Source organism: Cavia porcellus, unplaced genomic scaffold (assembly GCF_034190915.1).
Source record: "Cavia porcellus strain 051 isolate PalLab524CR breed Dunkin Hartley unplaced genomic scaffold, mCavPor4.1 scaffold_11, whole genome shotgun sequence".
NCBI lineage: Eukaryota > Metazoa > Chordata > Mammalia > Rodentia > Caviidae > Cavia > Cavia porcellus.
The window spans coordinates 44,561,285-44,586,817 of NW_026947494.1; the positions used below are offsets into that span (position 1 = coordinate 44,561,285).

The 25,533-nt window shown below is 37.6% G+C and overlaps 1 protein-coding gene across 11 annotated transcripts in view; it reads left to right on the top strand.

Annotated features, from left to right (window-relative positions):
• Positions 1–25,533, top strand: part of Il31ra (interleukin 31 receptor A) — a 116,250-nt gene that overhangs the window by 60,302 nt on the left and 30,415 nt on the right. For all 11 annotated transcript variants that reach the window (XR_010050481.1, XR_010050482.1, XM_063258173.1 and 8 more), the window contains 8 exons: positions 939–1,072; positions 6,865–7,015; positions 11,251–11,330; positions 13,687–13,900; positions 19,373–19,555; positions 20,300–20,401; positions 21,228–21,374; positions 23,598–23,738. Coding sequence is in view for 9 of the 11 variants with exons in the window: in XM_063258173.1 (XP_063114243.1) it covers positions 939–1,072; positions 6,865–7,015; positions 11,251–11,330; positions 13,687–13,900; positions 19,373–19,555; positions 20,300–20,401; positions 21,228–21,374; positions 23,598–23,738 (1,152 nt within the window). In the remaining 2 variants the exon portion in view is untranslated. The remainder of the gene's footprint in view (positions 1–938; positions 1,073–6,864; positions 7,016–11,250; positions 11,331–13,686; positions 13,901–19,372; positions 19,556–20,299; positions 20,402–21,227; positions 21,375–23,597; positions 23,739–25,533) is intronic.

The window sequence follows — 25,533 nt, forward strand, 5'->3', positions numbered from 1 at the left end:
GCTTACAACAGAAGGGAGGAAGAAGCTTGCTTCTCCCTCTTTTTTGCTTTTGTTGTTTTTGCTCTCTTCTGCTAGCTTAAAGTGTTGTTTCTGTGCTATGCTACCCTGCCTTGGAATCAGCTGATTATGGACTGAAAAGTCCACAAACTGTGAGCTAAATAAACCTTTCCTTCCTTAATTTTGGGTATCCTTTATTTTGTCCCAGCAACAAGAGAAAAGTAAGCAAGACTGCTACTTTCATAACCATAAAAGTATGTATTTTCAAGGAGAGAGTTTTGGGGCTAGAACATTTGCAGTGTGCAAGGAAAATGAGACATGCTTTCAAAGTGAATATACTCACATCCTGGGAGTCAGTTAAGAGGCTCAGTGGAAAGGAGAGTGGATAAAGGGAACAACCCATTTTGTTGTCTGACTTTTCCTCTCTCTTTAAAGCCTGTGTTTGTTTATAATTGTATTAATATTGTTGTTGTATATTAGTCATTTTTTATGACCCTTCTGCTTGGCATGATGATCCATCAGCCAGGCATGATGGTGCATGCCTCTCATCCCAACACTTGGGCAGCAAAGGCAGGAGGATCACTGTGAGTTTGATGCCAGCTTGGGCTGCACAATGAATTCAAAGTTAGCTCGCACTACATAGTGAGACTTTGTCTCAAAAAAAAAAAAAAAAAAAAAAGATATCCATTAGTACAAGACTGATTTGCTGAAAACTCACAGGGATAATTAATTGTCTTTTCACCAGAATTCCTTTGTTTAGAAATAACTAAGAATAGGACGTAGCATTCTTTTCTTATTACATTGCTAATGCCGTCTGCACATAGCAGGCAACAAAATATAAACTATCATTTCCTTTCTAGGCTTATGATTTTAGGTGGATGTTATTAGTGGCTTCTGGTCATTTTTGCAAATATGAGAATTATGTTATTTTTTATTTTCAGTGAAATCTATACCACCTGAGATTTTAAGTGTGAAACCAATTTTGGGTGTCAAAAAAATGCTTGAAATAAAGTGGAAACCCAATTCATCATCTAAATATATACTTCGATTCAAGACAATCAATTGTACCCATTGGGTAAGTTATGCCATTATAATATTTCTAACAGTGGATCCTAGAAAGAGATTCATCGGCAACTTTTGTTGAATTGGAGTTACCTATTTTACTTTCTACATTGAGAATAGAAGAAAACAGTAGTGAGTATTTCAAAGTTTCCTACTTGTACCCCTCAGACTGGAAAAGTATTCTACCATAGCCATTTTACATTCTGAGCACAGTGACATATTAACTAATGAGAAATTTGTGTTTGCATCCTACCCTAGTTTGTGTTTAGTTATGTTAGCTTCCAGGGATTTTATGGTTTGGCCAATTCCTTTGTAAAAAATTTCCTCCATCTTTTATAAAATTGCAAAGTGTGACACACATTTAGAAAACTAAATAAAACACACATTGCCTTTGAAAAATTATTAAGTACTCATGTATAAACCAGCAGAGTTAAAAATACAACATTCCTAGTGTGCCTGAGCCCTTTGCCACCCTTTCTTGATGTCTCTTCCCTTTAGAGTTTCATGGTAATCATTTCTTTGCTTTTACTATGTTTTTACCTTTCAAGTTAAAGGAAATGTACATGTAATTTAAGAAATTATGCTGTCATTCCTTGATTTTCTAGGATGGAGTGGCCGGAACTATATGAAGAATATATAAGTGGAATCCACAATTCTATATTTCTTATGTTTGCTTTATTCTTTTAATATTGTACTTCTAAAATTCTTTCATGCTAAAATAGAAGAGAGACTCATAGATAAGGGGAGGGGACAAGGAGAGACGAGGACAAGGGAAGATAATGGGAATGGATGTGGTACACATGCAGTATATGCATGTATGAAAATGTCACCATGTAACACAATGTTTTGTATAGTTAATGTACATTAGTAAAAAAATATTTCATAATTTATACAGTTTTCATTGTTCTGTAATATTCTGTGGTCTGAACACAGTGGAATCATGGCTTTAATTTGCATTTACCTGACTTAATGAGATGACAGACCTTTTCGTTTAGGTTAAGCTTTTCTTAACCTCAGAGTCCAAAAGATAGTTTCCTTTTTCTGTGTGGCCTGAAATTATATCATAATTCTTGTAATTGCAAACCAATTCAATCTTTAAAGCATTTTCCACTTGAAAGACTTGCTAGAAAAGCACATTTTTTTTTTTTAAACTGGGAATTGAACTCAGGACCTTGAGCTTGCCAGGCAGGCACTTATGCCACTGTGCTGTATTCCCAGCCTGCACATCTTTACTGTTTTAAAATGTATTGACTTTTAACCTAAATTGAAGTATTTTATTCATAGTTAATATCTTCATGTTGGTCTTATCCATTGTCTTAGCTACTTAGAATCTTTGTTCTGATATGCAAAATATAGTTAACATTTTACATTCTAACTTGTTAACGGCTTCAAATTTCATAACTCTAGTCATTAATAAAAGATGTAACTACATCAGAGCTCTGTGGTAGATCAAGGACCATCAGCAACATCAACCTCCCCTTCTTTTGTTTTTTGTTTGTTTTTCTGATTTTTTAAAAAGAGGATCTCACCTATATATTACAGACTGGCCTTGAATTCACTGTGTAGCATTGATTGACAGCCTCCCAAGAGCTGGGATTACAGGTGTGTAGACCACACTCAACTCAACCTCCTCTTTGTGATTCTCTATCCAGGCTTCTTTGAATATACCTACTTACCATGCTACTCATTTAGCCTGCCTTTTTCTTCTTGTCTGGGAGGCTATCACAAGATTCTTATTCTTGTGGAAATCCGTGGACATTATATATATTGTGTCTGCTCATAGTGTAGCACTCTTTCTGAAAGGAAAATTTAGTTAAGTTTCATTCGTCCTGTGTTAAGAAAGATGATGTTGGCCTCCTCTGCTCCCAGCTTCCTTTCTAAGCCAGCTCTGAAACTGTTCTTCCAGAACCTGACACCAAAACATTTAACACAGTAATTCGTAGTTTGGGAAACCCAGCACCATCCACAGCATAGCACAAGCTCATTGTCTTTCCTACCACAAGTTATAGTCCAGACTAGTTTGAGATTGCTCTAGGCTTTGCCCCAAACTTCTGACTCATCTCTTAAAACAAATACTTGTGATGAGTTAGGATTTGCCACAGAGCATAGATTGTTAGAAACAAGCCTGATGGAGCTACTTAGTGTTTTGGTAGTATTCCTGAGCCTCTGTTGAAATCAGGGAATATTTTTTAAAGTGCTTATTAGTTATACAGACCACTGGGTTGCATTCTGACTTTATAGATATATATGACATTCTTTTTAAAATTTTTTTATTTTGAAAAGAATAAAACCAAGTGAAACAAAACAGAATAGAGTCAATCAAAACAAAAGGATGAGCATGGTACGTGACTTAAAAAAAATACAAGGAGATCTACAATGGCCTCTTGTTGTCTTCAAAAGAATTGCCCATACCATCAGGCATAATAAAATCAAACCAAATAGTACAGAATAAAACCAATAAAAACAAAACAATGGAAACAGCATAGGACTTCAAAGAAAGATAAAGTAGAACCACAATGGGTATTATAATGCATCTTATTGTCTTCAAAGTAGTTGCCTATTGATCATCGGACATGATGCAATCAAACAAAACACAATAGAATAAAATCAGTCAAACCAAAACAATGAAAGCAATACAGGGCTTCAAATCAAGCTAATAGGAAATCAAAAATGGTTACCATAATATGTTTTGCTATCTTTGAGATAGCTGTCCATGTCATCAAATATAATATGATTAGACAAACTGAAACAAAGTAAAACCAAATTAAACAGAACAATGAAAACAATATGGGTTTCAAATCACGATAACAGATTAACAGTGGCCACTGTCTTCCCTTATTAGAGAATTCTTCCCCTTTCACTTTCACAAGATGTGTTGTACATTTTGTATCCCACTAACTCCTTTAGTTTTTATACTGGGCAGGCAACTCGCTATTCACCTATGTGACTCTGAACCTTTTTACCCCGGAGCATGATCTAAAGTTGTATCCAAGAGCTTCAAGGTTACCTTTCTTTATAGCTGAGTTGTTTTCTATTGTATAAGAGTATCATGGCTTTCTAACCAGTCTGCAGTGAATGGGCAAGCTAGCCTCACTTTTTTCTGACTCCCTGTCACATAGAGTATTTTTTCTCACCTTCGACTTTCAGTCTATAAACCCCTTTTGGGTTAAATGTGTTTCTTGTATAAAGCATATTGATGGACCCTGTCTCCTGATCTACTCTGCCTGTATTTCTTTTTATTGGTGAATTGAGGCCATCTATATTAGTGATTTTTGCCAACCTTCTCTGCCATGCTCTACCCTTGGTTGCCTACTTTTCCCCTTCATTCCATTGTCTGCCCTGCTCAGTGAGCCCCCTCTGCCACTGTTCCTGAAACCATGGTCTTTTTTTTCTCTCTCTAGAATGTCCTTCAGTATTTTTTGTAGGGTTGTCTTGGGGATCATGAACTCCCCCAGTTCCTCTTTGCCATGGAAGGATCTTATTTCTCCATTAATTTTGAAAGATAGTTTTGCAGAGTACATCAATCTGGATTGGAGGTTATTTTCTTTCAGTGCTTGGAATACTTCACTCCAAGCTTTTCTTGATTTGATGATTTGTGTTGAGAAATCTGTCATGAGTCTGAGGGGTTTTCCTTTATAAGTGATCTGTTTCTTGTATTGAATTTCTAGGATCTTGATTATTATATGTCTGGGTGTAGATTTATTTTGGTTATGGCTGGCTGGAGTTCTGTATGCCTCACTTTTCTGAATATCATTTCCTTTTCCTATGCTTGGGAAGTTTTCTGTAATTATTTCTGTAAATAGCCTTTGTATTGCATTTGTGGTGACCCCTGCTTTTTCACTCACATGTATTATTCTTAAATTATGCTTCTTCATGTCATCTTGTAGCCTTTGAATTGTTACTTCCTGATTCCTTGTTATTTTTAAGAAATCTTTCCTTTTACGATTGCAAGCTGCAAACTTATCTTCAAATTTGAAAGTTTATCTTTAGTTTCTTTCAAGCAGTTTTGCCAGCTTTCAATGGAGTTTTTAATTTCCTAGTAACCTATCTGAATCTGTTTTATGTATCCTAAGTCTTTTTTATATTCTTCATTCAAGATTTCCCTCATTTTCCTATGCTCCTCTATTCTTCCATCTTTGTCTTCATTGGAGGTGCTTAGCAATTGTTTTATTATATTTTTCATTTCTTCTTTTACCTGAGATAGTATTTCTGTTCTAATTTCTTTTATAGCCTCATGAAGTTGTTTCTTTACTTCAGTTGCCATTGCTTAATAAACTTCAGGTGTGCGATTCCTGATCTCTTCTGTGTTTACATCTCCTGGACCAGAACTGCTTGGACTGGAGGCCTGTTGCTTTTTCCTTTTGTCATATACCTGGTTTTTTACAGACAAGTGGGTAGTGGGGTCCCCAGCACTTCCTGTGTTGGCTACAATTTCTCTAAAGCAAGACTGTTTGCTTTTTCTAGTCCATGCTGGCTAGGGATATCTGATGGTGACCATTGGCTGCACTGGTGTAGGGCTATCTGCTGCTTTTCTCATCCTGCTTTGGCTTGCCCATGGCTGGTAGAGTGCAAGCAGGGGCAGAGCAGGCTGCCACCTCCCTCTTGAGCTGGTTAACAGCAGGGAGCCTCCAACACATAGAGTACAGACAGTGGGCAGAACTGGTTGGAATAAATTTAGGGAAACCTCAGTGATGGCTGTTGGAATGCACACAGACACAGGATTCAGTCCAAGCAATTTTCACCAGTCTGCCTCGAGCTAAGAGTGGCTGAAGAAAGTTGGCTGCAATTCTGGTTTTGGGCTTATTCTGTCTGACTCCAAAATGGCTCCCGGCCAATCACCTTCTCCTGCAGGAGGACTGAGTTCTGTACACTCACCACCAGCCAGTGCAGTTGTCCATGTCCACTGCTCCCCTCCACCACTGCATCTCTTTGCAGAGGCGTTTGGGCTTACCATCACTGTGACCATGTGTCCCCAGGTTTTAACAGCTCTTCTTGCATGGTAGGTCTGGCTCCAGGTGAAGGCCCTGCCAGCTACCACCTTCTTCTTTGTTTAAGTTTTTCTTTTTTACCCTCTCTGCACTTCAGTTCTCACTTTAGGTTCTTCCTGGTTCGAGGGAACCCACTTCCTTCCTTCTTGTCTTCCCCATGATTCCAGCATCTGGACTGTTTCTCTCAGAGAGCCTGTTTTCCCTGCTGTACTGTTTTGCCATCTTCCTGTAAGTCCATTACATTCTTTAACCATTCTTTCTCCCCTCTTCCCCAGTATCATCTTTTCCTTTCCTCCCCCAAGCACAATCTCCTTCCTTTTCTTTAATAGTCTCTCTTGAAGAAGAAGTTTTAAATCTAAAAAGAATCAGTTGATTCTGGGCTCTGTGAGGCTAACAGTATGTAGACCAAACTGGAAGTCAGGATTAAAGGAACTTTAGAGGCAAATTGTTTGAATGACGGAACAGCTTCTTTTGGTTCCTATGAGACTGGGCCTGAAAACAGCAGCTATAATTTAAAATTTGAGTAGCCAGGCATGGTGGTGCATGCTTGTAAGCCCAGCACTTGTAATCCCAGCACAGTTGAGGCAGGAGAATTGCTACAAGTTTGAGGTCAGCCTAGGTTACCAAGTGAGTTCAAGGCCATCCTGGACTACAGAGCAAGACTCTAGGTCTCAAACAAAACAAAACAGGGCAAAACAAAACAAGATACACTGTTATTAGTTCTTGAAAAGAAAAAAGCTTTGAGATGTGAAGAGGGAAAATGGAAAAATACAATGTGCTGTTTGTGTTTCAGCTCAAGATTATTTCTGTCTTATAGATGGAAGTCAACTTCACTGCTGGCAATATCTACAATCTCACAGGACTGAAGGCTTCTACTGAATATGGCATTGCTCTGCGTTGTAGAGACAAATTGTCAAGAATTTGGAGTGACTGGAGTCAAGAGAAAACGGGAATGACTGAGGATGAAGGCAAGCAGCTTCTTGTTAATTCCTTGTCTGTTTTCTGTGGGATGGGGGTGTCTCAGTTATACCTGATGGATTTTTCTGTGTTCCAAGTTTAGGAACGATGAAATCCTGCAATCCCAGGGCCAGGAGAATCTGTATGTTGCCTCTCCACAGGCATTCATGGGGCCAACTGATGCTCAGGAAGGAACTGTGATCCTCTGATTGGGGTTTGTTAACTGTAGCAGCTTTGTTCCTAAGTAAAGGATCTTCTCTTTAATACTCTTCTGAGGTTCTTAACACTCCATGTGAAATAGGAGCGTATCATGGAATGTTCTGATAAGCTCAAGACATGTTTAAACCCTGAAGTTACTACTAAAAATATAAACATATAACTAATGAAAGAAAGAAGAAAAACTAAACAAAACAAAGCCAATCTTTAAAGATAGCAAGAGAAGGAAAGAGAAGAGACTATACTTAAGCAAGTGCCATGCTGGTCTCAGATACTAACATCTGGGGTCAACTCCTGATCAAACAGTTTATTGATCTGGCCTCTGCTTGATTTCCTCATGATACCAGGTTCATATTAACTGATGTTTGGCATGTTCACCCTTATTGTCAGATTCTAGAATCAATCTGGTGCTTCGGTATTCACTACTGGAGATGTTGTGCTTAGTTTGAACTTCTCTTTGGTGGTTACAATTTCAGAACAGGGATTTGGGTATTAGATAGGGAATTGGGCTAGACAGCCTATGAAGACTTCTGTGCCATGGTGTAGTCATGTGGGAAAAGGTCACAGAGAATCCAAAATTATTATGTATTAAAGTGCTTAGGATTGTGCCTGACATATGTAAGGGCTATATAAAATGCATAGTAATATAAACTTTTCACAGGAAAAATGTCCACTGGTTATAGTCATTGGAATGACTAGTGTTGTCTATGTTTTAGCTGTGTCCTTTAAAAAATATTAAAAGAAACCCTGAGCAAATTGTCTTCTCTGCTACGCTTCAGCAAGGACTGTGGTGATACAGTAAATCTCAAGTGTGACAATATTTTGTCCAGCTCTTTGCCCTGTCACTCACCACCACTCTTCTTTTCTGGAACTATTATGGCTCAGAATCTGTAGCATAGTTAGCTCTTCACCTTCTAGCTACTCTTTGATGTCAACTTCTTCGATTAGTTTTTCTGTCAGAAACAAGATTTACTCTTTAATCTGATTGATTCAGTTAGACTGGGGAAAATTAATTAGCAAAAATACTAGAATCTGGTACTCTGTGCCATTTCCTAATTCAATTAAATCAATACTTATTTATCAAAATCACCCCAACAGAAGTATGGCTTTTGTTTTTCTTCAGTTTTTCAAGATCCTAGAGGGAGCTGATAAAAATATACCCTAAACTGGGTATGGTGACATGTACCTTGAATCCTAGCATTTGCAAGACTAAGGCAAGAGGATTGGTGAAACTTTGAGGCCATCCTCGGCTACATAGTGCACTCAAAGCCAGTCTGGACCACCTATTGAGACCTTGTCTCAAGAAAAAACAAACAAGTGAAAAGAATCACACCCTAACTCCCTTAACAAAACTCATGAACTGTTTTCCATATTTCACAAAGAAATGCTAATCGTTTAATGCATACCACCTCAAAACTTTCTATTATTTGAAAGATTCTAAGTTAAATATGAAGTACTGCCTATTTTCTTTTGGATTTCAACATATGAGTAGGGCTACTTACCCATATACAATCATTTAAATATCTTCATATATATATATAAAATTTGATTAAAATCCTGCCTTTATTATTTAAAAGTAAAATTTTTTAAAAAGTAAGCTAAGTATTTCTTAAATCCTGACTTTATTACTTATGACATTTGGCATTTGCTTAATTTCTCTATGTTTCAAGGGCTGGGAATTACTATATTTATTTATAGGACTATGGAGATTAAATAAGATAAATGAAATAAATTGCTTAGTATAGTGATACTTGAAAAGAGATAGCTATTATTATTATTATTATTGTTTTTAGTTTTTGGTCTGTGGCAAGTTTACCAGTATGTGTCTGATTAATGATCTTTGTGGGTATATACAAAAGATCATGAGATTGTTACTATATCAGCTCAGACGATTGACACCTTTGTATCCATAGATATTTTGGCTGACTTGGAAAGTATAATTTTGTGTTTTTTTCAAATAGGTCAAAGGAAAGTTATCTACAATAATTTTAGAAGATTTCCATGCTAGTCAGGCAGCTTATGTACTTAAAAGCTGCATCTTTTGGGAAGTTTATATTGCGAAGACTGAATCATATTATAGTTGATAATGGCCTCAAAGTAGAAAATGCCTAATTAAACTAACTATTGCCATGTACTAAAACTACTTTGAGATAAGTATAAGAACTATACTCACATTTCTAATTAAGTGCCTAGAATGATTAATTACCAGTTTAATTTTACCTACATTTATCCTCAAGACTTAGGACTGGATTTTAATGATTACTGTATCTTAAAACTTTTTTTCTTACTCTCATTATCTTTGAGTTTGACTTTCTACATGACTGGAACAAGATTCTGCAACAGAGTTCTGGAGATTGCTTTGAAGATCTTATGATTTTGTAGCCTCCTGCTAAGGCTGTCTGTGAGGGGAACTCTTGTTTCTGCTTATTCATAAATAGGCTGAAACTAGCCTATTGTTCCCTTTCTGAGAAAGTTGAGTACTGGCTGTTCTGTCTTCTGATTCAGTGAAGACTGGGAAATCAGAAAACTCCTGGCAGAGCTTTTAGGACCACACCTTAGTGGAATTTAGATGAAGTCATATGTGAAGTCTAAGCCACTCCAATCAAGTAGTTTAAATGAAATTACAATGGATCTCTTTGGGAGACCTTGGCTTGAACAATTAGAGCTTGTTAGCCACACTGATTTATGCAAAAATAGTGTAAAAAGTTATTGACTTAATTGCCCTTTGGCATACTTCTCTGCATTTTAAGGTTGTTTTTACTGGATCTCAGTAAATTTCATTAAAAGATACCCAGTCACTTAAAATTAAAAAAGTTCCCTAAAGATAAGCTCTCAGTACTAACATGGTTCAGATCTTCATCTTAGCGATGGACCCATTCTTTGTAGACTTAATTATAGCGTCCCTAGCCATGTGACTTCCTCAGAAAGGGATCTAGAGAACAACAATTTCAGCATTTCAGCTGAAGGCTTTTCCTGTCTTCTGTAAATCCCAGGCTGCTACCCTCTGGGACGGGTTTTTAGAGTGCTTTGCTTTTCTGTCTTGGCTAAAGGATATGAGTCATGTTTTAAGCAGCATTTTGACATTTCAGGTGAATGTCAGAGCATTGAACTATAAGTTGTCAGGGATTCACGCCTTGCCAAAACTTTCTTGAGACATAGTTGAGAGAAATAGTCTAGGGAAAAATGAAAAATAAATTCTTTGTTTTCATAAATTTTATCCCTGTATGGTCAGACCATCAGAACCCTAAACTATGTGGTGTTTTTTACTGAATGTGGTTAAGTCTCAGTTATGCTCTTGCATGTTATAGAAGAAACTTACATATGTGGTATTCCTATACTTTTGCTCACCTGGCACTATACACATTAGTCTCTATGTTACTCTGTATCCTTTTTGAGAGGATTCATGTGATAAAAATCCATTTATGAATTCAGCCTTCATAGCCAGAAAATAATTCCCTACTTTTATGAATGTTTATGTTTCCCTTTCATCAGGCCATGAGAGATATAGCAAGATAAGCATTAGATTTAGAGCTCAGAAAGGGACCTAGTGAAAATTATTTCCCTGATCCTTTCCTATTTAATTTTTACATCTATAACATTGTAACTTTATCCTTTTTGGAAGTAGACATAATATAAATTTTATATGTATATATTATATATATACATATATTGTCAGTAATCTGTGTCATTCCCAACTTTAATGTATTATGTATTATATCTTGGAGGACATATTATTCACATTTTTCTCCAGATTTCGGTACTACATGAGATCTGTACTTTTTTAAAAACCTTACATTAAACCGCCAGACCCAAGATTAGTGTTCTTTTTAACTTTGGTTGATTCCAGTGCTTTAACCACAAACGAAGACTTCATTTGTCATTACAAGGCTACCACCACTCCATTCTCCTATCCTCTTGCTGGCTCCTCAAACATATCTTTCCCAGGTACATTTTCTGAACAGGTAGGTAGCCCAGCTAACTTCCCTATGTCTTTTTCTCTGGGTTAACATTTCACTCTTACTCCTTTCAGTTCCACATATCCTGGATCTGTGGCGCATCTTGAAACCAGTGGACGTGAACGGAAGTAGACCAGTGCGCTTGCTATGGAAGGTGGCCTCCTTTTGGGTTATTTACTTATTTATTTCCTTTTTAAAGAATTCTTACTTTCTTTTTTTTTTTTTGTGTGTGTGTGTGTCTTTTTCCTTTTTTATCGGTACCGGGGTTTGAACTCACGATTGCCAGCTTGCAAGGCAGCTGCTTATGCTGCTGAGCTAAATCCCCAGCCCCCAAAAATCCTTACTCTCTTACCTGTCTTAATATTATGATTTTTGAAACTTAACCTCCTGAATTTCCTTCCCTAGAGGGCCTTATGATACATCTAATGTCACTATGGTTGAACAGCTTGGGAAAGCCACAAAGGTCACCTTATAGATGGTTGGAATGCATAGAGACCCCCAAGGACACTTCCTTTTTGTCTGAAACATCAATATTGGGGGCAGTTACAAAGTATAAATGTAAGAAACATTTTAGCCATCTGGAGGAAGCCATTCCTAGCTGGCCTCCACTGGCGTGCGAGGTAGGATTCTGAGCACTGCCTATGTCTCAGGTCATTTCCGGCGTGTCTTGGTCATTGCTAACATGTGTCCCTTTGAGTAGTAACATGATGAAGTACAGGCAGAAGAGGGAAAAGTGGTCTTTTCTAGTGAGGAATCCTGGAAGTGAAGAACAAGGAGAAGACAGGTAAGTAACACAGGGAAGAGGAAAAAAAAAAGAGGTAATAAGAGAACAAAGTGAGGAAGGAACAGAAAAAGTAGGGAGGTAATTAAACAGGAAAGGAAAAGGACAAATACAGAAAAAAAATACGAGAAATTGGAGGTAGAAGATGGAAAGCTGAGGGCTGGGGGAGAAACGTAGAGAAGAGTGAGATGTCAAACCTCTTTCATATATCCCCAGATTTCTCAGGAAATTCTCATTATGTTATATCATGCTTGCTAAAGTTCAGTCAAGTTAAAACCTCCTTACAAATGGAGGAATCACTCTGCTTTGCCAAATGACATCCCAAACCCAGTTACTTTAGGCTGGAGCACCCTCTACCTCTGCCCTTCTTCCCCAGATCTCCAGGGCTGTGGGATACTCTCCGGTTCCAGAGGCCACAGACAAAGGACAGCATAGCATGGGTGTTGGGAAATCTTTAAAAATCAATCACAGATACTGTGATTTCGTTCTCATTTATCAAGTCTAGAAACAGATAACTCTGTCAACATTAAAAGTAAATAATGACACATACCCACGTTAGCTAAGCTATGAGGGGGTAAGGATGAAGTAGACCAGCCTGTGAAGTACTTGAGATGGACTTCAGAGGCCCATTCTGTCTGTCTCACCTGGAAATTCTTCTTTTCACCTTAGGAGGAAAGTTTTCTGGGAATCTGAGTTGGCTAATAAAGTATGTATCTAAAATTAGATAGTGGTAGTGGTGGAATGTGTCTGTGAATATCCTTCAAAACCACTGAATTGTACACTTTCAAACTGAATTTTTTAGGATCGGATTATATCTTAGTAAAACTGTTATTTTAAGAAGAGAATAGGTTGTCTTGTGAGTAAAGGACATAGTCATTAGGATGATTCTAAATGGTCTTTTTGGCTGTAGACTGTAAACTGGCAAGACAAAGGGCAAAAGTAACTTGTAGTACCCTGCTTGAGTCATACATTGAGTCTCAGTCATTCTGCTCCATCTGTTTTTAATCAGTGAAAGAAAGTGAAAAAATGGGAAGCCTTATAATTACAAGAAAATTTAGCACACTGACTCCTATACAAAGCATCTGGTTAGTAGGTCCAAGTTCAAGGCTGAAAATAAGAATTTGGCTTGGAGCCCCTGGGATTCCACATTAGGCTTCTCACCAGGGCTTTGGGGCTACTAGGGCAGCCTGAATGTTTTAGTCCTCTTAGCTGGATGCCTGGCTGAGGCCTGGTCCAGGGAGGTGGGCTGTCTCCTTAGAAGGGGAGGTGTGAAACATAAGAGAAACTTTCCAGTTTTCAAGGCTTCCAGGCAAGAGATGACCAAAGATCAGATTAGAATTAAGGTTGTCTTAGAGGAAATCTCTTGGCTTTCTAGCTTTACTCTTCTGCCCATATATGCTAGAGTGAAAGGTACAGCCAGAAGAAAGTGGCTTGTTTACACTGGTTTAGGGATTCTCCTAGTTTAGCTTCATGATTGAACTTACGTTAAGGATTGATACCAAGATACCGTTTAGTATATCCTCCTTCTGGCATGTGAAGGGTTAATATCAACAGCATGAGTATGTTATTGATCCCTGAAAGATAAATACATGGTTGTAGTTTAGCATCTAATAGCTAAGGTAACCTACTGTCACTCTCCATCCCTCCATTTATCACTGTGTGAATGCCCTGGTTTTTTTTGTTTTGTTTTTTTGGTGTTGTAAATAAATTTTATTTCCTTTGGGTCCAGAAGGCAAAAGGAGCACCAGTCCTGGAGAAAACACTTGGATACAACATACAGTACTCTCCAGAAAACAACACTAATGTCACAGAGATGAGGACCACTAACCAGACACTTGAACTGCATCTTGGAAGCGAAACTTACACGGTGTCTGTGACTTCTTATAATTCTCTTGGGAACTCTATAGCAGCTACCCTGAGGATTCCGGGTGTTCATGAGAAGTGTAAGTGGAGCATAAACTTCTTACTTGGATGCCTAGTCTTGTAAAATTCATTAAGAATCAGTCCTTGTCCTCTTAAGGATAATTATTTCTCTTAAGTTCAAAATGAAAAGAAAGTGAAGACTTTTTAGGTTGTGGTGGGGAAAACAGAATCTGTTGATATTAACAAGCCTTTGAAATGAAGTTGCTTTAGAACATAACTTGTAATAAATATTAGAGACTTTATATATTCTTAGGATACAAAATCATATATATTTGTTCCAGTCAGTGTGAATGAAAGCTACACCAAGCCACATAAAAAGGATCACATTTGGGCCAGGCATGGTGGTGCATGCCTATAATCCCGGCATTTGGAAGACTGAGCAGGATTGTTGCCAAGTTTGAAGTCAACCAGGGCTACAAAGTGAGTTCAAGACCAGCCTGAACTGCATAGTGAAACTCTGTTTCAAAAGGCAAAAAAAAAAAAAAAAAAAAAAAAAGGTGGACAGATCTATACTTGAAATTTTGGGTCCTCAGTGACCAAACCTCTCTTGATTCTTTCCTATAGATGGTGTGCGTACATCACACAGGTGTGCATATGCAGGGATTAACCTTGGTCCCAGCTGTGACTTAATGCTCATTCACTGTTTTCTTCCCATTTAACTACCAATATGTTGCTCATTATACCTTTTTTTTTTTTGGAGACAGGGTCTTGCTATACAGCTTACTATGTTACCCAGGCTGAATTTACTATGTAGCCTAGATTGGCCTCAACCTCACAGTGATCTTTCTGCCTCAGCTTCTTGAGTGCTTGGATTACAAGCATGTACTATATCACACCCAGATGTTCGTTACACTTTTGATAAGTAGTTTGGAACATCTTACTAGTATCAGACAAATTCGTATTTCATACTCTGTTTGGAATATAATACCTTCTTTGATTCTTTTTCAAGAATTGCAAATGATAGATTTTCTTCCCCTGATTTATTTTTCTCTATCAAACTTAGTACCTTCTTTTGTTCCATATATTTTCTCATTTATTTTATTGCCTTTTTCTCCTTCAATAGGATGCCTTTCCCATGAGGAGAGGGAATTTTGTCTGTTATTTTTTCTTTTTTCCTCCTTTTAAAAATCTAATCTCCAACACCTAGAATAGTATAGAACAGTTGGCATAGAGCAGATGTTCAGTAATGCTTTTTCAAAACATACCATAGACAAACAATATGCTATCTAATTTGCTGCTTTTTTATTTGCTTAGCCATAATTTAGTTCAGGCAGTGATATTACCATCTCTAGACTTCACAGCCTGTCCTCCATGTCTTCTCTTTCCCTTGAAGTTAATTCACTTCTACTATCATTTTAGATATTCATGTTTTGCATTTGAGCTAAGTTGATATTATTTTAATAGTTATCACTTAGTAGTATTTCTTGTGATCTTTAGTTCCTGACATCATAGTTCCTGTCTGTCCAATACTCTAGTGATGAAGTTTCTGACAAAGGTATATATTTCTAGAATAATGTCTTTTATTAATCAAGTTACTGCTATATAGTCACCTTAGTTTCCTTGTGTGGTCCCAGACTAGCGGGCATTAGGAATAGGGGAAGATAAAGTGCTGTATGCTTGTAATCTGAGTCTCAACACTCTGGGAGGCTGAGGTAAGAGGATTACAAATTCAGGCAGCCTGGGCAATTTAGTGAGACTCTGTTTCAAAGTTTTAAAAATTTTAAAAGGGACTGCAGATGTATCTTAGAGTATAGGATCTGGATCCAATCCTTAGTATCACACCAAAACCACCACCAAAAAAAAAGGGTTGTGGTGAAGTACAGACCTTGTAGTTCAATAACCTGCCTTCAGATAGTTGCTGTTTTACAAGATATTATTAACCATCAGCAAGTTACCTGACCAAATTCTAAACTACATGTAAGACAGAGATTAAATGAGATTCTGTATGTAAAACGGTCTGCCTGATGCTAATTACTACTATAGTGGTACCTTAGTTCGTGAACTTAATTTATTCCACAATTCTGGAAAAGATGGCCATGTTCATATTCATGCAAGAAAGACAGCTCCACAGTCATGTTTGTCACCCAATGCAGGGTTGCAAGCAAAAGCAAAATTTTGCCAAACATTTCTTTTTGTGAACCAAATTGTTCACAAACAAAAGTACTTATGAACTGTAGCGCCATTGTATTGTCATTCTAGTAAAATCTCTGATTAAATTTGTTAGATGTAGATTATTAAGTTTAAAAATCCTAAAAAATTAAAATTATGCTAAATTCACCTAATTTTTTTCTGACCTTGTGTCAGAGGCAGCAGTTATAATGATCCTAGACCAGATATTGGCCAATTGTAGCTTCTGGGCCACATCTTTTCTGACAGTTGTTTTTGTAAATGAAGTTTTATTGGCACAAAGTCACATCTGTTTGTTTATATATTATCTGTGGCTTCCTTTGTGCAATGATGGCAGAGTTGAGTACTTGTGAAAGAGACTATCTAGCCTGCAAAGTCTGAAATATTTACCCTAACTTCCTCATTACAGAGGAAGTTTACAGACCCTTATTCTAACAAATAAAAAGTACTGTTTTCTGAATTTTGTTTAGTAAAGTAGAGGCAACTAGAGTGAAGTTAAAATGATAATTTATAAGTAGCTATCATTAAGTATAATCACCATATATTATGCATTAGTATATTTCATACATTGTGCAAAGATAACATAGTTTATTTTATTGTAGCCTTGAAATGACTCATCATGTACATGTTATTAGACCCGCTTATTTTTAGACAACAAAGTGATGCAGAAAAGCTCAGAAGTTTTCCCAATCTCTGAGGTGAGATTCCAGCCCCGGTGTATGTGAGCCAAATTGGTACAATAGTTTACCCAGAATTTTGGACCTGGGTTAATGCAATGATTTAGAATTTGTCACACATGCTGTGTGATACTGAGCTTATTATTTACCTCTGTGGGCCTCCATATTCTCAATTTTTTTTTTATAAGAGATTGGCATAGATGAACCTTCAGGTTCCTTTTAACTGAAAATCCTATGTTTTGTGAGACCTTAGTCAGTAGACAGCTTCCAAGTGGTCTGAGGCAGGGTGGAAGAAGCATAGCTACTTGTGTGGTGAGGGGCTGAGGCAGAAATAAGGGCTGTGTCAGGGTAGAATTCAGTCAGGATAGCTGGCAACAGGAGAGTAGTCCCTGAGAATAGTTGTTTTTTTGATAGACCCGAATGACTGTCTTCATGCAAGTCAAAAGAAATTAGTAGCGTTAGCAGTCAAGGGACCTCTCCTTTCCCAGGAAGGATGTGTTTCCTGAGAATGTGGTATAATTGGAATAATTACTCAAAAAGTTCTTGCTAAATGATGGAAGGAGGTGACAATTAGTTTATATTCAGTGGAATGATGATTTGGAAACTTCTCTTTGAGCATCTGTAATGAAATCAGCTCCTTCCTCATTCATGTTTGACTCATGGCTCTGTGGAACCCATCCCCCACCCCTCACAGTCTCTTCACTCTGTAGTACATGTAGCTGCTTAGATCTAGCTCCTCCTGCTGCTCAGAGCTCCCAGATCGGTGAGGAGAAGAAGTGTGGAAGCAGAACTCACTCAAGGTGAGGATTTACTAGCAAGTCATTAGGAAAGTGGCTCCAGGGAGATCAGAAAAGAAAGTAGATGGAGCAGGCTAGGCTAGGGAAAGAGGCTCAGACAAACATGATATTTTGTCCTGTGATTGCTGTAACAAAGTACCACAAACCAGTGGTTTAAAGTAACAGAACTGTATTGACTTATAGTTCTGGTAGTTACAAGTCGAAAATAAGTTTATGTGCATTGGTGGTATAGTGGTGAGCATAGTGGCATTTTAAAATCAAGCTGTTGGACTGTGGGGGAAGAGAACAAAAACTCACCAAGATGCAAACCCTCTGTGCAAACCAGTACCATGTTTGGGCCACCAGCAGCAGGGGAACTGCAAGATCCAAGCCCCTTCCAGCACACAGGCTGGCAAACAAGAAGAGCCAATCCCCCCATAAGCAATCAGCTGACTTAGAGAAACACAGGCTGCAATGATAGCTATGGAGATGAAATGGAATTTGATGCTTGTGGTATTTTGGTATTTCACTAACCTTGCAGGTCTGGGGCCAGTGTTCTGATCACCTGTTCAGAGGAAGGTGGTATGCAGTGTGGCTTCTAGGGGGAAATGTCTTTCTGAAGGTGGTGGCCATTGTTGATTGCCTGTTGTCTTGTTCTGAAGTCCTGTATCAATTTCATTTTTCATGTAGCTTGGAGTGTCTCATACAGGCCCAGCTTGGGAAACAGACCCCTAAACTGTGCCTTACAAGGATGAGAATCTGCTAGATTCATTATTCCTCAGATTTATATTTTTTTGATTTGCAAAAGCATCTGTAGATATATCTTTTTAGTCAGTAACTCTTGAGTGAAATTGGTTTCTGGAAACAGTTGAATCTTGAGGAGGCAAAGGCAGATTAAAAGGCATCTAGGAGGGCTGGGGGTTTAGCTCAGCACTCTAAGTGCCTGCTTGGCAAATGCAAAATCATGAGTTCGATCCCAGCACCATGAAAAAAAAAAAGAGAGAGAGAGAAAAAAAAAATTGCTTCACAGTTGCAGATAATTATTTTTCTAAAAAAAAGAAGGCATCTAGGACTGAGGATAAAACTATGGCTTTAACATACATATGGCCTTACTTAGCTTGATCCCTAGCACTGAAAACAATTTTTAAATTTTATTTAAAAATTTTATTTTAAAGAGGATAAAATCAAGGAAAATAAAACAAAATAAACTAGTATAACTGATATAGGACTTCAAAACATTACAAAATCAACAATAATTACCATAATGCCTTTTATTGCCTTCAAAATAGCTGCAGATACTTTCAGACATAGTAAAAACTGAACAGAACACACTAAAATAGAAACAATAAAAACAAACCAATGAATGCAATAAAGGACTTCAAAATAAGCCAATAGTAAATCCAAAATAGCTACCATAATGTGTCTTGCTATCTTTTAAATGGCTACTCATGCCATCAAATTTAACATAATCAAACAAAAGAAAAGAAAAGAAAACCCAACCCAACAATGAATATAATACAGTTTCCAGGTGAGGATCACCTCCTGGTGAGGCCTGGTTCTCTCTCCCCACAGTCCATGAATGGCGCTGACTGACAGAGAGAGGCTTGGGTCTGGTTGTCCCCACACCAGCAGCGGTTCACACATGGTGCTAGTTTACAGGTGGGGATCACCTCCTTGTGAGACCTGGTTCTTTCCCTTCACCTGAAAAAAATTTTTAAAGGCACTTAATTATAAAAATATTGAGTAAGCTAGAGTAAGAAAAAGGGATACAGTAAGAAGAGTGGAAATAGCACTGTCAGAGGAGAGCCTGAGCTCTGACTTTCACAACTCAGACACTGAATAAATGCAGGTGTGGTTGGTTCATTTTGGGTGAGGTGGGTATCCGTGAAGCAGTCCTGTTCTCTTCTTTCAGCATTTCAGTGCATCAAGGCTGTGAAGGCCTGCCTTGTTCAGGACCAGCTGGTGGTGGAGTGGCCACGTTCCTGTCAAGATGTGGACACATGGGTGGTTGAATGGTTCCCAGATTTGGACTCAGAGCTCTCTGCCTTTTCCTGGGAATCTGTGTCTCAGGTCAAGAACTGGACAATCCATCGAGGTAGCTAGCATAGAATCTTTGTGTTCTCTTTCTGAAATATTTGGTTTCACCTTTAGTTTTTTAAATCCTTAACTTTTATTTCAAAGGATAAATGTGGTTAATAGTGCTTGAAAAGGTTGTGTAAGCTCAATTAAGTGTCATGCTTGGAATTTAGTAGAGCTGGCATAGAAAAATGTGGGTCCCAGGCCAGGTAGAAAACAACATCTTATCACTCACCATCAGAGAGCCCTTCTAAGATACCTCAATTATCCCAGTAATAACACTGGAGTATAGATCCCATCAGTCCTACTGAGGCTACTGCTCCCTTGCATCCTGGTTGCTTGTTTAAGAGCTGAGCCCCTGTCCCAGGTGACTGATACAGGGATGCAGGCAGGTAGCAGAGCTATACTTGATTGTATCTGAGTTCTCTAGGATGATCTGTTATTGCCAGAAGGATTTAAGTTTTGTCCTGAAGTGTCCCAAAGTCATATGAGTAATTCAGTGATTGAGGAAGGATTGGCTCGCCTACTGATCTTTTCATGGATGGCTGTGTAATTTTATTGAAGTGGCACAGATTTTATTTCTAAGATTTAATGAGAAAAATCTTAGAATAAAAATAGACATTTGAGACCATTCAACCCAACATTCTTAATTTTCAGATGAGGAAACTAGAAAATGCAATCTCTTTTATGAGTCTTAGACCATAACTTGGGACCTAGCATTTGTTCCACTCTTACATGCTCTGTATTTATGCTTCTCTTACAGATAAATTAACACCCTTCTTATGCTATAATATCTCTGTGTATCCAGTTTTACAAGACCGAGTAGGAGAACCATATTCCATCCAGGCCTATGCTAAAGAAGGCAGTATGTATGAACAAAGCCCTGTGGGGAGGTGAAGAAGAAACACTGGACTCTTTCCAACATTTAGATAAAGCTGAGAGCCTATAACTCAGTAATAGTTGCTTTAGGCCCCATTTTTCTGCACCTTCATCATGTAATGAAGCAAGTATCTTGTAGCAAGCTATGTGTGTTCAACACAGTTGGGGTCAGGTTATAGAGTCACTGAATTTCAAAGCTAGGGAAGGCATTAAATATCAAGTCCTTATTTCATAGATAGTTGAGGCTGAGAACAATGAGATAACTTACCCAAAGCCTCAGAGAAACTTAGTGTAAATGGAGATGCAACCAGAAATAACATTTAATTAGGACCAACTCAGGGAATCCATAGCTCATCATAAGCTGAACATATTAAAAATCATTTTAATTATGTAATAATAAGCAAAGGTTTTTCTAATAAGTGCCCAAATTTTGTTTTTATCTATTTGGAAGTCAACATCTTCCATATTTAACATTGAAAAATATCTTCTACTAAGAAAAGATAGTTCATGGAAACACAGCCTCCAACTATTAGACAATAGAGATAGAGATGTATATATGAAAGATCTGAGTGCCAAACTAGAGTAAAACATCTGTAAGAAAGTATTTTTTCTAGCCTTTGACGCCACTTGTTTCTTAAGATGCATGGTTGCAGAAAAATATCTTTTCTAACAAATTATCTCATCATTTTCCTATTCCACCCTATGTCTAACCTCCAGATTGTAGTTTTGGTCTGAGAACTAGCAGAGCCTTTGCGAAGGAGAATCTGCGGGGCTGACTCAGTGTTAATCATTTATCTCCTTGTCTTCTCAAGTCCCATCAAAAGGTCCTCTAGCCAAGGTAGAAAACATTGGTGTGAAGACAGCCACCATCACATGGGAAGAGATTCCCAAGGAGAAGAGAAATGGTTTCATCAGCAACTACACCATATTTTACCAAGCTGAAGGTGGAAAAGAATTCTGTAAGTATGCTCATGGCTAATATGAAAAAAAGAGAGATGATATAGATGGATTTGTCGTTAGTGTGGTTCCCATGGAGGTAATGTTACCTGCAAAGCTGGATAGATTACTAGCTTCTTTGAGCCTCTCTGAGTATAGGTTCAAGTAATCTGAACAAAGACTTTGAAGATAACAATAAACAGTATATTAACCATTGTTAATCTTATTATTTTGTTTTGAAATTCTTTATCACTGTTTTTTTTTTCATTTTTTAAAAAAATATCATCTCTTGGATTTAGGGGTGTTAAGTTGGAGTGAAGTGACAGTATCTAAGAATTCTATAGCAGTTGGTATAATTTGTCCTAGTCAGAACCTGCATGAGTTGATCTCCCCAAGAAATATCAACCATTATTCTTGAGAGAAGTATACCTGGTTTAATGAGTCAAGTTGGGATTGGAGGAAGACATTGTTTGATGGCACTTACCTTAATGCAGGGCTGTTTACCATTATTTCTCTCTCTCTCTCTCTCTCTCTCTCTCTCTTTCTCTCTCTGTCTCTGTCTCTCTCTCTGTCTCTGTCTCTCTCTCTCTCTCTCTCTCTCTTTCTCTTTCTCTCTCTCTCTCTCTCTCTTTCTCTCTCTCTCTCTCTCTCTCTCTCTCTCTCTCTCTCTCTGTTTGTATTTTTTTTTTTGAGACAGGGTCTTGTTATGTAGTTCAGGCTGGCCTTGAGCTCATAGTGATCCTCCTATGTCAGCCTGCTGAGTGGGCCAGCATGCCTGGCTTTCTGCTATGATTTCTACTGTCCATTTGCAGAACATTCTTTTTTCTTGAGTTCACCCTAAATTCTGAGCAGTACTTGATTTCCTGTTTAGACTAAATTTTGTCTTTTATGTAGTAAAAGACACAGCATAAAATTCACTGTTTGAGATATTTGAAAATATATAATTTAGTGGTAATAAGAACATTCACAATGATATGTAATCTTTTCTGCTTTCTAGAAATTTTCTGTCCCACCCTAAACAGAAGCTCTGTAACCTTTAGTCAGTTACTCTGCATCCTTCTCTTTTTTTCATAGCCACCAAATGGCTTTGTGTCCCTATGGATTGCCTACTCGAGATATTTTTATGTAAATATAATCAGAACAGGGGTTAGCTCAGTGGAGAGTAGTTGTCTGCCATTCTGAGTTCCTGGGTTCAATCCCTAGAATTGCAAAATAAACAAACGTAAATAGATAAATAAGCATAAATAAATGAATGAAATTATATGCATGGATTTCAAAGCTCATCTGAGTTATAATATGAATTAGTACTTACCTCCTTTTTATGACCAAATATTCCATCATATGTTTTTCCGTATATTGTTCATTCATTCATTATTTGACAAACCTTTGAATTGTTTTTCAATCTTATGGCACCTATGAATATTGCTTTTATGAATATTGAAGTACAAATATCTATTTGAATACCTAACTCCTGTTTGGGAGTATGAACCTAAAAGTAGAAATGTTGGATTATTTGTAATTCTTCTTGAACTTATTGAGAAACCACCAGACTGTTTTGCACAATAATTACCCCTTTTTCCATTCCCAGCTCAATATAAGAGGGGTCCTTTTGTCTGCATCTATTCCAGCATTTATTTTCTGTCTAAAAAGAAACTATAATTGGTTAGCCTAGTGGACACAAACTGGTATCTCACTGGTTTATATTTCCCTAATATTTCTGAGTATCTCTGTTCATATGATTTTTGGTTATTTATATATCTTCTTTGAAAGACTGTCTTTTTAATTTCTTTGCCCATTTTTAAAATTGGGTTATTTTTGTTGTTGTTGTTGAATTATGGTTCTTTATTAAGGCTATAAATTCCTCATCAAATATGTGATTTCTAATTTTTTTTCAATTTTGTGACTCATCTTTACTTTCTTGATATTGTCTTTTGATGAACAAAAGCTTTTAATTCTAATTCAGCTCATCTATATTTTATTTTTGGTTTATGCTTTTGGTACCAAATTTATGAAATTTAAGATCATGAAGATTTGCCTTACATTGACTTCTAAGATTTTTTTAATAGTTTTAGCTTTCATATGTAAGACTTTGATTCATCTTGATGGGCTGATATTGAACAGGTCATTGATGGGGGCTAAAGAAAGGTGACTAATTGGAAGTACAGATCAAAGTTCATTTTGGAACTACTAAAGTAGTTTTCAATCTGTCTTGGGTGTGATGTTTGACTTCTGCATTTTACCTTTAGCCAAGACAGTCGATTCTAGCATCCTACATTATGACCTGGAGTCTCTAACACGAAAGACCTCCTACACTGTTCGAGTCATGGCCAGCACCAGAGCTGGAGGGACCAGTGGGCCCAGGATAAACTTCAAGACATTATCAATAAGTGAGTATTTCCTTCAAGAGTTGTGTAGGTTTTCATGGCTCTTACCTCAGGCCAGTCAGAAATGACATTATTCGAAGATAGGGGAAGTCAAAGGAGACGCCGCACCTAAGTGAGAACAGACTTCTGCTTCTAGCTTGTTTACTTTCCTGGAAAGCCCCAGTAGAGAGTACGAAGAGGGGAGCAAACAAACAAAACTGAATTTAGAAATTCAATCATTTTGAATCATTTTGCTTCTTCCCCATGGCCATCCCCAAATAACCTTTAGGATGAGAGATCAGTTTAATAAATATAAACTTCAATCTCAGCACCAAACCGGTTCCCATGACAGGGCTGCCCAAGTTCACAATCACCAGTTTTTTAATGTCAGAAATTCCAAACAATAAGGCTCTGGGGAGAAAATCTTGGCTGATGAAGGACTGCTGACCCACAGAAGAGACTTAGGTCTTGTCATTATTTGGTGGAAATTCTTGAGCAAAAAGTTATACAATATGTTCAGCTTACCAGCTTTTACTTTAAAAATAGTGAGCAAGAAGAACATATGAGGTGCAATGAACAATGTAAAATATAATAACTTTGAATGATGGCTGGTCAAGGCAGATGTAAGGAGAGGGAGAGAGATGCAGTGAGGAAGAAGAAAGAGGAAGAAAGAAGGAAATGGAACAACTAGGGCAACTTAATTTGCCAAATCACTGAGTAGCATAGATGCGATTTTTAAGGGCATAGTAAAATTGTTTAAAGGAACAAGCAAACTTTTCAAGTTTTGCAGTTATTAGTACAAGCCGAGAATTACTTAGAAAGTCTTAAAAGTATTAGATTCTTTACATTCTTAAGGAATAAAGTAGCTTATGACTTTGGAAAATGTGAGTAAAGGATGTGTTTTTACAGAGAAAACATTCTATCTTCAGGATTAATACTGTCTTCTTGAACCTCTTTTTGATGTTGCTGTTTAAAATCCTTTGGAGAATCATGTTATACTTTCACAACAGTAGAAACAAATGGTTTCAGCTCATAGGATTTGCTGTGAGGATCAAATTGAAGGCAAATCCTAGAAGTCCCTGAATTATAGATCTAAGAAATCCATAGATTGTAAATCACCTCACTTCCATTTTTGATTCTCTGCCATCTCTTCTTTTCACAAACGCAATAGATTTAAGGCCTAAGTTCCCTGTTTAAGACCCACCAGCAATTGCCATTGTATTTTAAATAAACTCTTACCCATGACTTTCTGTGTTCATCATCTGTGCCTTACCAAACTCATTTGCTACCAACACCTGCCTTTGTGTTCTCTGATGTGTTCCTGCTTCAAGGCTTTGCATCTGCCTGGAGTGCTTTTCTCTTTCCATGGGAGCCTCTTTCTTGTTATTAAATTCACACTTCTATTTCTCCTCCTCCTTTTTCTTTTTCTTCTTCTTTCCTCCTCCTCTTCTTCCTGCTTTCTTCTTCCTCTTCCTCTTCCTCTCTCCCTTCTTGTTCCTTTTCCTCTCCTCCTGCACCTCTCCTTCTCTCCTCTTTTCCTCCTCCTCTTCCTTCTCCTTCCTCCTCTCCCCCTTCTTCTAGGCCTTCTCCTTCTCTTCCTTTCCTTTTTAATGGGGTAGGGGTGGGGTTGAAACAGAGCCTCCTTCATAGTCCAGGTTAGCTCAGAGTTGTGGTAATCCTCCTGCGTCAGCTGAGGCATGGAATTCAGAATGGAAGTACCAGATCAATTGAAATTTCACTTCTTCCTTGACTAGCCAATCTAAAGTTGCTAATCTCCTTACCACCTTATCCTAGTTACTCTTTTATTAGTCTTTTATCC